This window comes from Pleurodeles waltl, chromosome 11 (genome assembly GCF_031143425.1).
Source record: "Pleurodeles waltl isolate 20211129_DDA chromosome 11, aPleWal1.hap1.20221129, whole genome shotgun sequence".
Classification (NCBI taxonomy): Eukaryota; Metazoa; Chordata; class Amphibia; order Caudata; family Salamandridae; genus Pleurodeles; species Pleurodeles waltl.
Genome location: NC_090450.1, coordinates 68,041,686 through 68,057,345, shown reverse-complemented (window position 1 = coordinate 68,057,345; position 15,660 = coordinate 68,041,686). Strand labels below are relative to the sequence as shown.

Genomic DNA, 15,660 nt, shown 5'->3' with positions numbered 1-15,660 from the left:
GCCCACAGGTACAGTGAAATGTAGATAAACGTAGTATAAAAAGTGAGATCAAGTGACGCAGTGCTCAAGCGTTCAGCGAGTAACACATGTTCTACTTACAATTGAGTTAATGTTTTGGTATGAACATCAACAATGGAAAATGATTTTAGGTAGAGTGAGAAACACAATGGGTTTAGAAAATTATAAATGGTAGCTGTTTATTAGCCAACATTGTTCTACTTGGAAAAGTCCTTGTTTCAACCCAATTCATATCATCTGAGGGTGGCAGTACATTACCCGGATTTGAGCATGTGTGATAAAGTGAAAAGATAATGGCATGTCTGTGGCAAAAAGGAGGAATTCCTCTCCACTGATCACAAACCATAACACTTACTTTAAGTCGGAGAGAGAGCAATTTGCACCGTCTAAAACAAAATGACTGATGCAGAAATTAATGCACATGCGCGGTGTATGTATGCAAGGATGCAGACTGCTTTCAATTCAAATCAATCTTAATTATAAAAAATATAGAGGTCTATTGTCAAAAACAGCAAAGTAAGTCCTCCTAATGAATGAAGAATAAACACGTACTGAAGACTGTAAAACAAGGTACAAATCTATGAATGATGTGCAACCAAGATGAGGAGTGGGTGGCATTGCCTGATTAGTCCAACAAGATTCCTTAAAATAGAATAATCTAAATCACAACTATTAGTATGCTGGCCTCTTCCGCAAAAGTTGTGTAATTTCGAGAAAAGAAGTGAAGTAAAATAATGCCCTTCTGTATGAAATCTCGCTCACCAGAAAGCAGAGAGCAACCATCTTTTGTCTTTGTAAAAAAGATGCACAATAGAATACAGCAACTTTGGGGAATGATCATCTGAAAAAGTTGGATGAGGTGTCACAAAAAGTGAGTTGTTGTTAATGGGGAGGGGTTACCCCTGAAAACTGAAATACGTGGTGAAGAAAGCATGAGGCTCACCCAATACAACAAAGAGCAGAAGTGAATTAAAGTAAAATAAAATACTAGTAAAAGCAACGAAAAGAAGCAGAAATTCACCTTCATTTATAGATGCAGGAAAATCATCACTGCAACATTGGCCTTGGCCAAAGCTGACCAGAAAAACCCCAAAATGCAGTGACTACTTTTAATAAATTATGTTTAACGTAGTGGATAATAAGCATACAATTTAAGTTATTTATGCCAGTTGAAGCATCTAGATCATATGGAAAAGTTCATGAGATGTTTTCAGATGACACAGGAATCTCTATTTCTAATCACAAATATTAGCCAACTTACATTTTTATAAAATTTCAATGCTTCTGTTGAAGGGTGAAAATATGACGAAAAGTCTTCAACCAGAGGAGAAAGTCGACAGATTTCATCCTTCATGGCATTTGACACCTGTAATAAAAAAAATAAAAAAAGTGAAGCATGTTTAAAATTCCAATATTTTGGGAATTGTGTGCCAGTTAAGCACTTTTTGTTAGATTAAGACAAGGTTTTTTAATACACATTTTACTACACACCCATATCCCCCTTGTATTGGACCTGACATCCTTGGTGTGGTTTTCACCCAATGTTTTGCCATCCATACTCCTGTTTTTGGTGACTTTATTTTTGCTGGCTTTAGGACTCTGAGACAGTGAGACAAAGGGAATAGGTGTTGGCAGGCTCAGCAATCTCAGATTTGATGAGGGGGATGAGCTGTTACCATTCATACCTGTGCATCATAAATGCTCTGCCTGAGCACTCTCACAAAGGGTTTGCCACCAGTCTTTTGCAATCCAATACAAGCTGGGGCCCGGGCAGGAAGGCAGGAAATGCCAAGCACCTCTGAGAGGTTGGAAACCTCCAGAATCTTCTCCTACCTCAAAGTGGGCACCAGGTAAACATTTCGGACCCTCAGATCCAACTCTTCAGTACAGCTCTGGACCTGTGGAAGACTCGGAATGACTACTACTCTGCTGACTGAGGGAAAGGACTGGACCTGCTACTTGAACCCAAGACCGCCAGAGTGACAACAAGGGCTAGTTGGCTGGCCTTCTGATCAAAGCCTTTGGGCCAAAAAATGCTCCAAACACCTTGAAACTAGAACCTGGTCTCTGTCTCCTCTGAGTCTTACCCACAACAAGTGATGGCACTCTTGGCCTTGTCTCCTTGCAGTGCCTGAAGTTGCTCTGCCAGCCCAGATGTGGTCCTGTAAGCGGAACTGACACAGTGCAACGCATCTCTTTGTAGTGGCATCTGAACCACCGCAGCACAATACATCCCTGATGTCAGACCTTGCATTGCAGCCCATAGCCTCCTCATAACCGCCGTAAGTGATGCACCCTTGTCACACACTCATCGTAGGTCTTTGCATTGCAAGCCTCTCATCTATGGCATTCTCGACAATGACCCAGAACCACTGCTGTGCAACGCGTCCCTGTCGCGGGGTGCTGCAATGCTCTTGAAACCAGGATTTAAGGTACTTTGTTCAGAGGGCTTACCTTGGTCCCTGTAGTAGGCCCACTCTCCATAACCGGTGGCCTGAATGTGTGACTTTGTCCCACTCCTGCATGACCAGATCACCACAGTTGACACAATGTGCTTCTAGATACTATTTTCACTTAAAACTTTGAAACTGCATTACTACTGAATGTTTGTCATTTTGGTCTCAAATAATTTATAAAATTTTACTATTTTTTTCTAAATTGGCATGGGATTTCTATTGTGCTGTGTTTTCACTTTATTACAGTTTAAAGTGCTGCATAAATGCTGTACACATTGCCTCTAAGGTAAGCCTGACCCCTTGTGCCAAGCTACATCACAAAATAAAATAATGGACCAAGTGTTGAAACTTCTCAAACATTCACTCCCAGTCACAGATCTGGGTTTAATCCATTGTTATTTTGATTGCCACGCCAACCCAGTTTGGACCCAGCCATACGCAAATCAGTCTTGACCCTGCTCGCCAAGGAGACAGTCCACTCCGAACTGCCAAGCCAGGGCCTCCTTGGACCGGAACCAAGCATCCTGGGACCAGCTTTGGGGTATCACCCCTCATCAGCCAGGTTAGCTTGAATCCAGTGGCGCACCAAGCAAAGGACCCACGTCTGGAGATACCACAGCCTCTGAGCGCAAACACAGCAACATCACAAATTAAAATGATGGACAGAGTGTTCGAACTTTTCAAACCCTCACCCCAGACACAGATCTGGGTTTAATCCATCGTTATTTTGCTTGCCCGTCACCCCAGTTAGGATCCAAGCATTTTCTAAATCAGTCTTGACCCTGCTCCCCATGTGGACACTCCAGCCCGAACTGGCAAGCCAGGCCCTCCCTGTACCAGAAACAAGCATCCTGGGACCAGTTTGGGGTATCACACCTCATCAGCCAGGCTAGCTTCAATCCAGTGGTGCAGCCAGTGCCAAACTACCAGATAGTTCAACACAGGTTAATTTGGAGTTTACATGTGATTTCACCCTACCAGACGTTGTGGCTGCTGCTGGACTAGGATTTTATTTCCACACACCCTCAATCAGTAAACCAACTTCCTACACCCTGCATCTTGGTTTTCCACAAAATGGTACCTATAAAGGATTTGAATGCTGCAATCGTGATGTACTGAATTAAAAGTTTCCAATGGGAAACAACCATTTAACAATATTCTTGAAAAGATGTCATACTGATAAACTTGTCAGTGTTGAGTAAGGCCGACAAAGGGTGAAAGCACATTAGGGAATGATCTCAACAAACTCTGATACTATTACCCACTTATCTATATATATATTTGTATTTTTAACAGCAAGTTCGGTCATCACGTTGGCCATTTTGCAATGGGCTACCTGTATTGTCCTTAGCTGTAGTACCTGCAGCAAAAGCAAACTCTTAAATCTATTGTTTCATTGAAGCTCCTGCCTTTGGCTTCCATCTAGGATGTCACCACTCTGCATAGCACTAAAAAACAAATGCAGGCCACATTATGGTCAGTTCAGTGACCTCAGCTGCGTCTAGCAGTCATTGTTAAACCCAACTAGTGAAGTATTGATAACGGGAGCACCTGGACAATAACAGCTTGAATAAAATGAAGCAAAGCATGGAAACATCTATTATATTTTCAAAAAAGGGTAATTAAACTGTAATGTGAAAAAGATGTGAAAAGAAACAATTAACCAAAACCTGGATTAACCCCCAAACATCCAGATGAACTCATCTTTAAAACCCTCTTCACATGATAGTTTTAACCTTTACAAAAGTTGTAAGAGACCATGTTGAAAGCACTTCATGCCTGTGGGCTAGTGTTACAAGGCACATGGGACTTTGTGACTGTACGATGATTGTAGACTTGTCTGGTATTTAAATATGAACCGCATCTGAGGTAGGTTGCTTTCCTTGGTGTTTTAATGGGCTTCTCTTGCACAAGCAATGACATGAGAAAGTCCCACACAAGAGACTACAACAACAATCGTTAGTGTCTGTTAGCCCTTCTTTGCAATATCCAAAGGAGTTTGGCTTTTACAATGGTCTGGTGAGACAACCGGGGCAAGGAACACACACACAATGCAAAATTGAAATAATGGTGATAATCTAGAAGTACCAGATTAAACAGTTATAAATCTCCTACACAAGATTTAAAATATAATTAGAAGGGAACTTTTAATTGTAACTAAGATACTCTGCACTGCCCGTGTTCATTTACCCAACATTCCCGTTCATGGACATTTCAAAAACACTACTGGACATACTATGAGAAACAGTTCGAAGGGAGAGGGGGATGTAGAAGAAAATAGATGGGAAAGGCATAGTGCATGACTTTAAAAAAAAAAGAAAAAAAGCACACTTAACATAACAAGTTCAAGATCCATTTGGTAATATAGGTAAGGAGAATACTACTGTAACAGTGATTGAACAATTATACAAATATGTTAGTAGGGCTTCAGCTCACAGAGTGGAGGACTCTTTACTGCTGCGTATTTTTCTTAAGGGTGATTTTCCTATGAAAATGGTACATGATCGCAGCTTAGAGATGAAGGTATCCTTTGACACAGGTCTGTGCTAAACTTGTTGAGCAAATGCCCAGACATGTGACAAACGTGATGCAAAGAAGATATAAAAATGAAATAAAAAAATACTGCAATTTAGAATGGTCATCGGAAAAATAAATTACTATTGAATGAAAGCACAGGTGAATACAAATTCTATAAGTATATAATTTTAAGTCCAAGAATAAATTGATGACGCTTGTAATTTACCTTAGACTTCACCTCCTCTGTAATCATATGGATTCGTTTCTTCATATCTTCGGTCAACAGGGACAGTTGCTTCTGAACAAAGTCTAATCTGTCCCTGTGATCCTCTCTCTCTTCCATTGATAAAACCCTGGGGGTGGGCAGAGTGCCACAAACAGGTTTATGGTTTAGGTAGCATGTAAAAAAATAAAAAAAACACATGGACAAACAATTTACCAAGCCAAATATTTCAGTCCCTGGTCACTCTCGGTTTTGTTTTCCCTACCGTGACAAACACTTTCAAAATTGTTAAATAGGAGGAAACCATACTGATTCACTATTTGGAAAGTAAGTGTTTAGGAGATCCCTTCCAATGGTGATTAATTATGGTATTTATTAATGTTTTGATACCGAAATACGGTTCCAAAATATTAAGATTTTACCAATACTAGAAAGGAGGTAATAAGCCATTTACAAACGGGAAGCACGTGCCAATGGTCCCTTTCCTCTTCGTGAATGTTGAAAAAAAATATAGGGGTACACAGTGGTTCATGGGACCACTGCTTATTTATTTAAAAAATATATATTTATTTGCGACCTACTCAATAATATTAATGAGGTAGATAAAATTGCAACCACCTACGATTCTGTATTTTATTTTATAAGACCTATAAGTAAACAAGTTAGTTTGCAAAATGCTGATGCATTCGGTAAAAATCTGGTGCATAATGCAATCACTTTTACCAAATTCTTGTTACATGAGACCCTAAATTATTCACCCTCTGTCCACTTTACCAGTGATGATTGTTTAGTATTTTCAGATTCTAACTGTCATTTCGTCCTGCAATTGCAAAATTTACCTTTTCCTTTTTTTTGGTCACTTTGGGTCATTTGATCTAGGTCAGAGAATCAAGCTTAAAACAATAGGTCTCTGAACTCTGCGAAAGGACTAGGGCTGACAGCGGATTTTAGTTTCAGAGTATAAAAGTTAAACATTAAAAAGGGGTAATATCTGCATCTTCTTAGTGTAAATGTAAGAGGGCTTTAGTGAGCATCTACATTTCTTTTTTGGTGAGAGTTCTTTCTAGAGAATTGTTATTAAGGTTGGTTAGCCTTCTTTAGCTCTGACACCTTCTGTTCACCCATGAGGTCATACCCATTTTGTTTTCCTTATTATCTGGTGTGATTTGTTTTCAATATTGTACTCGCTACAATAATTATAAACACTTCCTCTAAATAAAAAGAGCTCTAGAATCAAGCATTATATAAACAGGATCAAATTGCACATGTGTATTCACAATAATAGGAAATTAATAAAACCTATAAAATTAACTACCCTTCACTAAGGATATATTTTAAACACAAGCATAAATGATACCTAAAATACTCATGGAGTTTTATTCTTTATATGCAGCCACCAGAAAATATAACAAAATCTCAAGAGTAGGGCTAGAAACATCTGTTTCACATTTTATCTAAGAAAAGAATAAACATCAAAATGATAGTCTGTAACACTTTTTTCACAAACATATTTTAAATTATTGGATCTTTCACAGAGGTGTATTAAATCTGGTGCCTATGGAAAAGGTAGTTTCAGTGTTTTTACATTTAGAGACTTTTGATGGCAAAGTCCAGTGTACTAAGATATCAGAGGTCACTTCCACACAAAGGGCTTTTTTTTGTTACATTTTTTTTCAAAGATGTGTTACTTTGGAAGGCTTAACATCGTCTTGCAGTACAGTGCTTCACCATCTCTAACAGGCTGCATGTAGATATTAAACAAAATGTCATACCTAATCTATCCACCTATCTAGCAAATAAATTCCTTTGTTGTGGATTTCTACTACACAAGATTAAACAAAATCAATGAAAGCACACATATTTTTACCTTCTTAATAACATTTGCTTTCTCCTATTATTCCTCACTTTAATAGCCCACTAAGTTCTGTTGCTTTTGTTCAATTACCAGTTACTATCTTATCATCGCTTTCCTTACCCCAGCTCCTCTCCTTTGCTCGAGCTTATTTATTAAGCAGTTGCCTGGTCAACCCTCGTATTTTTCCTAAAAATCTTCTCCCCTTATAACATTTCACTTTTTCAAAAGCCTCACATCTACCTAATAAATCAGCACCTTTGTCTAATCCTTAACAACCATTCTCTTGTTGTAGGCCCTCTTCTTAAGTTGTAAATTCCTCTTTTGTATAGCTTCTTACATTTCCCCGTAACTGCTACCTCTAGACTTAAGTAGAATAAATCTGCTATTTCAACACCTTAAAACAAAAAGCCAATCTTCACAATTTTGTGACTTTGAATAGTTGTGTATGACACATTTTAAGCAACTGTTGTACTAATCTAAACAGTCTTATAAATTAGCCGGAAATGTTACTAGCCTCCTGAACTATACAGTAATAAGGCTTTACACATGAACAACGACAGCCATAGTAGCGGGATTAATCCTTCATTTACTTCATACTTTTCGATCAGACTAGTAAATCCACCAGCCTCCATACTCATTTTTAATACAACAGTAAATCATCACATCTTATTCTACAGAAGGTCTTGTCCCACTTACTATATCGTTATTAAAGGAAAAAAAAAATGTGTAGAACAATTTGTCTCACCTTTTTTCTGCTGCTGCCACGTTAATCGCATCCATAATGTTTTTCACAGCGTCTATTATCTGTTTAGCTCTGATAGTGTGCTGCTCAAACTTTGTTTTTACTGCTGACTGCGAGATACACTCCTGCGAGGGCCCAAGCCACAACACATTACTGGGATTCCAGATCAACAATCTCAGGAATAAGAATGTTCTAATCAGCAATGGCTTTAACACAGTACTCACTCACTGCTGCCTTTGCCTCAAAATCAAAAGGAAACATAAACATAAGAAAGCAAAGGGAAATAAACAGAAAACTTAAATGTGGCATTGCAACAGTAAGCCAGTACCTATCTTTCCACAGTAATGTGTGCCGAGGGCAGCAGAAACGACAAATTAAACCAAATAGTATAAAGTGATGTATCAGAGGAAATATACAGATTGTGAATAGCAAAATGCCATGTATATCAGATGTTTTCATTTACAATGATTATGTTACTTGGAGGAAAACACTACATTTTAGACACAGATGGTATATCTGTTGAACTAGACATGTAATATTATTGCCTGTATACATCCTGATTGGTCAAGTTTGGTTCCTAAAGGGATAACCCTGCACTAGTGTTTAGCACCCTGACTTACTTAATGTGTTATTGCTATGTCCACTGCTTTTCTATCTCACAACATTCAGAACCGGCTGTCTTCTACCTCCAATATACCGGTTAGCATTGTCTGTTTTACACTATCCCTTGGAGATGAAGTATCCCCACACAAAGAACAAGTCGAACTGACATCACCCTGAAAATGATATTTAGGACTCCACTGCTCCTATTTCGGTGTACAAATATCAACAGCGTTGAAATATGAAAAATCAAACAAAGATGTGACCAAGCTTGGCTAACACAGACAAAAGCTAAGGCATGGGCAAATAGCAGCGAAAGCTTCCCCTAACACACAGACCAGGGTACAAAAGAAGGAGTAGCACACACTTAAACAGACACACTCCAATCCCCCGCAAACCCGGCCAGCACTCACCAAGTACAGCATGTGTTGCAGCACTCTAAGCTACCTTCACATAATACAGCTAGTCAAAGGGAACAGCAGCGCTAGCTTCACTTGTCCTTGACTATCTCATATTGCATGATCTCAAAGTGGGTAAACAATATTAAATGGCACGGAAATAACATAAGAAATGCTGGTGTAGAGACAAAGATAATAAAAAGCAGCAAAGGGTGCACATCAGGACAGATCTCAATCGAAGCATCCTATCCAGTTCTGGAAGCTTATTTTCTTTCTTTCCTGGATTTTTGCAGCTACCTCTAGGTGCCATAGCTGACATACTGTATCCAGCTCTGGATCTCACTTCTAGTGCAATGTGTGAAGTGCTTGAAAATCTGTCTGCTTTACAAAGGTACAGCTCTTGCTTTTTATTCTTGCATATCGTTACTAATTTTAGAAGCCCTATCCAGCATATTGCGAGACCACTTGCCATCTCTGGCATATTGTTAGACCCTCTTCTATATTTGTATTTAATTTACTACTTAAAAAATATGAGTTATTTAGCTGCAACTGTGGTTCTCCAAGGTAGATATGTTCATAGATTCAAGTGCTTGAATCATTCCCCGTTGTTTAAGTTGGAGCCCCCAGGTAACTTTAACATAGCAGTACAAAGCACTGACAGCTGAAAAAGTAAAAGACAGTGCCCCCTTTGTTAGTACATCCACCTCATTCTAAAGAGATATAACTGGGGACGTGGTCAAGATAGCAGCGGAGTAGGAGCACTTTTTATGGAGCTGCGTGCGTGGTCTCTGGCATCAAGTCTTCTTACCACCTCCACGGGGTCATATCAACCCCCAGGGATATGTGCGACTCGAGGTGTGTCCATGGCACATGGGGGACCGGACTGTGAGGGGCGCAGGCCGCGGTGAGGCTGCCTGCCCTGCCCTTGGTCGGAGCTGCTGGAGGACGGCGTGGTGAGAGGCCTGGGATCTCCTGATTGCCAACAACACCATACCCAGGTCTGACAACTTGAGACCGCACCTTGGGCAGTCTGCAGTCGTTTGAGGGCCAGACAGGGCTGCTGAATTTAGCTGATGACCGGTGGCCTGCCAGTGCTCGCATAGGATATTGGGCAATTTAGCAGCAGGAGACCGTGTGGTGTTTCCCTGTGACTGGTGGTCACCGCTGTAGCCCTGGGGCTTGCTGTAAGATGGCAGTGATCCATGGAGGGCAGAACTGGCCACATGGAGCAGGGACTGGACAAGATGTAGAACTTCTTTGACCAGGAGTGGAGTGATGCTTGCACGGGCGGGGGCACAACTGCCCTTCACACCTTGGGCCACCAGTTAAGTGAGAGGGTGGAACAGATAGACGTGAATTGATTGGGTGGGGATCGTGAAGTCCCAGCTTGCAGGCCTTTCCAAGCACTAGGGGCCAGATACCCTCATGTCTCCTCAGTTAATGTGCCTAGAGTGGGAGCTCCCCCTTCTGTATTGTTCACCTATGGAGAACAACATCCCCAGACCCTTGGCCTCTTGGACTCCCTGGAGATTGGTGGCAGGCGGGGATGTGATGGCCCGGATGGGTCTGACCGGAAGCTGACCAGAGAGCACATGTCGAGTTGACGTCACCAGAGGTTCAGCAAGAGAGCCCGTTCCCCATGATGAGACCTCCCAAGGGAGATCTACAACTCCCTCCGGTATGGCGGCACATAAAACCAGGAAGGACTCCAATCTTAAGAACATGATGGCCAAGGCCCATGACAAGAGCTCAGAGGCACTACATGACCGAAGTCCAGACGGGGGCCTCGTCTCCAAGGACGAATCACCCATGACCTGAGCTTTCACAGAGTACTTTAGGGCATTTCTGGCACACTTCCCCAGGACCGTTTGCGGTTGGGGAGGAGGTCCCGAAGGACTTAAAAGACATCTGCCATGATGTGACTGAGCTGTGCCAATGAGTAGCTTCACTAGGGACCAATAGTGACGCAAGGGAGAAGGAATTGGAATGGAGAGCCCCGGACAGTTAGATCCCTGGCAAAGGGCGGCGTCCATCCTCCACATCCCAGAGCTGATGGAGGAGGCCTCAGGATCAGACACGCCATCAGGGGTGGAGCACCCACTAAGGAGACCTGGAAGATGGTCCAAACAGGGAAGAATCCAGCGGCAAGTCCTGCAGAGGAGGAAGTACGAGAACATCAGGCAGTACCAGAGAGACTTCACAAGGAGGATCCCGAGGCCTGCCATCCAGATCCAGCTTAGCTGGTGTCTCACAAGCAGATGGAAGGGGTGGGATAGCCTTCAGTTTGGCTACCAAGGGGGGCAAGGCCAGAGGATTGTAGGCGAGGAGCACCAACGTAGTGGGAAGGCTCACTTACCCATGGGGCTGTATATGGCCTAAGATTGGTATTGTATACTCCAGAAGGGAGGAGCAGAACTATGTTTCATTATGTTGTTGAATATTAGGGGATATTTCTGACCCAAACCACCATGCTTCATGACCACGCTTCAATTACCTCACCACACTCCTGTAAGGGCCTAGAGCAACAGCAGTGACACCCTCACAGAGCCCTAGCAAACCCCATCTCCTGGAATTCTGAGAGTCCCAAGCCTTAATGTTCAGAGCCTTAATGTGCAGACCAAGCACTGCGCTGCCCTGCTAATGCTCAAGGACTCAGATTGTGACATCTGCCTCCTGAAGAAGACAAGCCTCTTGAAAAAGGACTGACACCGATTGTATAGCTGCTGGTTTATCGACCAACTTTTATCATCTGGGCCCAACGAGAAGGGGAGAGGGATAGCTATTTTGCTAGCCACCAAGTTCAGCTGTAAAATATCATCTACTATTGCAGAGATCCCGGGTAGAATGGTGGCAGTAATTTTAGAAATGCATGCTCACATCTTCACTCTTTGTAACGTGTATTCCTCGAACAACAATCAGAGAGCTTCCTGCGGGAGGCAATATCCCAGACTGTCTCAACCCTTGATGTGGAGATACTTATTAGAGAGCACTTCAATATGGTGATGGATACCTCACTGGGCCCCCTCGGTCAAGGAGGTGGGCCAGACGGGAGCCCTGTTGGGGCAGGACAGGCCTGGCTTAGAGATCTGGGGCTGGAAGATATCTGGCCTGCCCACCAACCACATTGCAAAGATTACACATTCTATTCCACCTTGCACCAAAAGTTTGCCAGACTAGATTACTACTTTGGCAAGCCCCAACACTGTTGCTGGCATTCCAGGTGGAAACAGGTGGTTATGTTCCTGTCGGACCACGCACCTGTGATTGTCACACTTTGAGGTCTGGAAACCCTGGCAGCAGAATGACAACCTATTACACCGTGCAGACATTAATAATCATATGGAAGAGCGGATCAATAATTACTTGACAGACAATGAAGGTTCTGGGATGGCATTAAAGTAGTCTTGAGGGAGGAATTTATAGTTATTATGGCCAAAGTAAATGTCAACCGAAGAGCTGAGCGGCAGGCACTGGAAGGATGGGTGGAAGATCTCGAGAATCTGGATAAGACTTACAGATCAAAGACAATGTGGAGGCAGCTTATGTCTGCATGCCAACAACTTATGGCACTATATTGGGAAGCATATCCTGCTTTGCACCAAAAAGATATTTGGGGGGAAGGGGGTTTAACAAGAAAGGCAAATTACTAGCCTGCAAGCTCCAGGCTAAACAACAGTGAGATAATATGGCCCAGATTGCTTCCCGCACCCACACATGAGGGGGGCGATATCTTACTCAGAGGAGATTGCAGAAGCTTTCTGACACTACTACGCATAACTATATACCTCCAACCCAACTCCCACCAAGGACATCCAAACCTACCTAGACAAGGTTGCGTTGCGGTCACTCAATACACAACATTAAGAAACACTAGACAAAGACATAACAGTGACGGAGGTCAAAGACAGCATTTCACACCTCCGGGTGGGGACGCCACCTGGCCCGACGGGTTCACAGTAGCAATTTATAAGCTTTTCTTCCCACAGCTAGCTCTGTTCCCGACCACGCTTAACACATTTGCACAATCTAGATAACTCCCCCACCGTGCACAAGGTAGGTATCATGGTCATTCATATGCCAGAGAAAGAGCCTACTAAGTGCGACACTCACAGTCCAATTTCCCTGCTTGATATAAATTAGGGTCTTCACATGCATTCTAGCATGGTGGCTGGGTCCCCCACATGCAGGATTTGGTTGATCCAGATCAAACAGGCTTTAGCCCTGAAAGGTGATATCCGGATAACACCAAATGAATACTCCATAACATTGATAAGGATACACGCACCTGGAATCTGATTGTCATGCTATTTATAGATGCCGAAAAGGATTTTGACAGAGTCCCTTGGCCCTTCCTTCATGAGGTTCTGTGTAGAACAGGAAAGGGGACGAGATTCCAGAAGTAGGTCATCAGTGGCTACTCACACCAGGAGACCAGGGTGAGCGGTAACGTCAGGGCCTATCCAGATACGGTGAGTCACGCATGGGCTGCCACACTCCATTTATTTTTGAGCTTGAAATGGAGCTCCTTGCGGAGACTATTCATCGCAACACCCAGACAGTTGGGGTAACCTTTGGCACAACATAATACAAAATAGCACTATGAAGATGATGTCCTCCAGATGCTTACTGACCCAAAGTCCATACTACCCACCCTATTGCAAGAACTGGAGGCTTATGGCCTGGTGTCTGGGTTGAAGGTGAACACACAAAAATTCCAGATATTGGGAATCGAGGTGCCTGGGGAGATGCGAGCCGCCCTGCAAGATGCATGATCTTTCTCACAATGGAATGTCACATACCCTAGTATAAAACATTGCTCCAGACTGGCACACACAGAAGGACAGGATTTTATGGAACTCCTCCTAAGAGCCTGCAGAGTCTTGTAGCACTGGCCGTATGGCGGCCTCTCCCTTTTCGGGACAAACAGCAGCTCTCAAAATGTCCCCATTACCCAAGATATTATATGTGATGCAGGCCCTTCCTCTACAGCCACCCAGAGGTACGAAACACACGCTACAGAAACTAAGAGACCTTTATCTGGAACGGTGACAGCAATCCACCCCGCAGGAGGTAGGAGGGCTGCGGGTACCTTGGCTTAAATACTACTACTGGGTAGACTCCCAAATCAGATATATAGTCAAATCGCATTAAACGGCCAGTAAGAAACACTGGTAATTCATGGACCTGTCTATAGCAGGCATGCAGGTTTGCAAGCATGAAATACAGGCCGTGGGGTGTCTATAGCTCCCTGATAATGAGGGCCACTATGGAGGCCTGCGATGCTGCAGCGATACCCCTAGGCTTGACTTCCAAGCCTTCTCCAATGATCCCAATCATAGGCAACCTGGAGTTTGCAACGGCCAAAGAGAACTCATTTCCAAGCCTCGCAGGTAGAAAATTGGAAATGGATTGGAGACCTCTTTGTGATGAAGTACAAACATTTGAGCAAATGCGTGAGAGTTATGGCCTGCCAGAGACCAAACAAATCCGCTACCTGCAGATCCACCATTAGGTTACTCACCGTTTTGCAAGATGCTTGGCATCACACCAGCTAATGGCATTCATAAAATTGCTGCTCACCAAATTGGGCGATGTACACCTAGTATCTGATCTATATAAACTCTTCCAGAAGGCAGTCCCAATTATTGTATATTAGCGCAAAAGAGATGGGAGGCAGAATTGGAACGCACTCTCACGACAAGAATAGGGAGAGATATTTCATCGCATGTGCACAATGGCTACCAGATCATTCAAAACTAGTACTAAACCACAGTCCGGCCTTGGTCTCCAGGCAAGTCATGGAGGCGATTCAGTGTACCAGGAATGTTAATTCATCTTCTGTGGCATTGCCCAAACTTTAACACATTTGGGCATCCATTTTAAATAGCATTTAAATAGCATTAATGACATTTTAGACACAGACATCCCTCAGTTACCCGCATATACTATCCCGGCCTTGCCCAACGCACTCACATTCCCTCTTTGTTCACATAGAGGGAAGGCAATGGCTCTGTCACTCTGCATGGCTCAGACTATTCTCACCTTTTCAGGTAAGGGAGCCGCAACAGAGGAGGGCGTCTGGCTCCACCACCTCTGGAACCTGTTAGGCATGGAAAAGGTGACTGTCATGCTAGAGGTGAGGGAGTCAGTGTTCGAGGGGTCCATGCATCGCTTTCTTAGCGTAAGAATAGAGGGCGCTTACCTGCCCGAGATATCTTAGGTGTTGCGCTTAACTCCCTTATTTCCCCCCCCCCCCCCCTCCCCCAGCTTTAGAGGTTGGTTGGATGTCATCTGGGCGAGGCTAACGGTGCAACTTTCGGGTGGGGGGGGAGGTCATGGAGAAGATACTTGAAAGGCTTTAACAAGTAGCTTACGAGTGGTGTGGTGAGCGGAGAGGGTTCTGGAGAGAGGGACTGGGGGGGGATCTGTCCAGGTTGATGGCAAGTTTATGGTCTTGGTTCATTTTTTGTTTTATGTTAATAGTCTCACCGGCCTTTAAATGTATAATGTATACTGTATACTGTAAATCAATAAACAGATTTAGAGAGCCCAAACTCTAGCCAATGAGGTTTAAGTGCTACCAGTCTCACCCCTCCAAACAGTCTCCACACCTCAGATTTCTTAGCACAAGAGTACAACTAGACAGGCAATGCTTGTGGTAAGCCTCTATTCTGAGAGGACAGTGTGCAGTATGTGAATCTACGAAAGAGGCTAATACTGGAGAACCAGAATTACAGATAAGCAACGTGTTTGTTTCACCAGCATTAGATCTTTCATAGATTAACCTGCTTGAATCAGAATAGTAAGCAGTCTTAGGAATGTAATTCATTATATACATTAGGAGAATATGG

General features: G+C 43.1%; 1 protein-coding gene across 3 annotated transcripts in view; it reads right to left on the bottom strand.

The window, feature by feature from the left end:
• MFN1 (mitofusin 1) overlaps positions 1 to 15,660 on the bottom strand; it is a 206,586-nt gene that overhangs the window by 124,257 nt on the left and 66,669 nt on the right. For 2 of the 3 annotated variants that reach the window (XR_011199355.1, XM_069213073.1), the window contains exons 10-12: positions 7,815 to 7,936; positions 5,218 to 5,344; positions 1,280 to 1,384 (exon numbers count right to left, since the gene is read on the bottom strand). Coding sequence is in view for 2 of the 3 variants with exons in the window: in XM_069213073.1 (XP_069069174.1) it covers positions 1,280 to 1,384; positions 5,218 to 5,344; positions 7,815 to 7,936 (354 nt within the window). In the remaining variant the exon portion in view is untranslated. The remainder of the gene's footprint in view (positions 1 to 1,279; positions 1,385 to 5,217; positions 5,345 to 7,814; positions 7,937 to 15,660) is intronic. The other variant, XM_069213075.1, reaches the window with a different exon arrangement.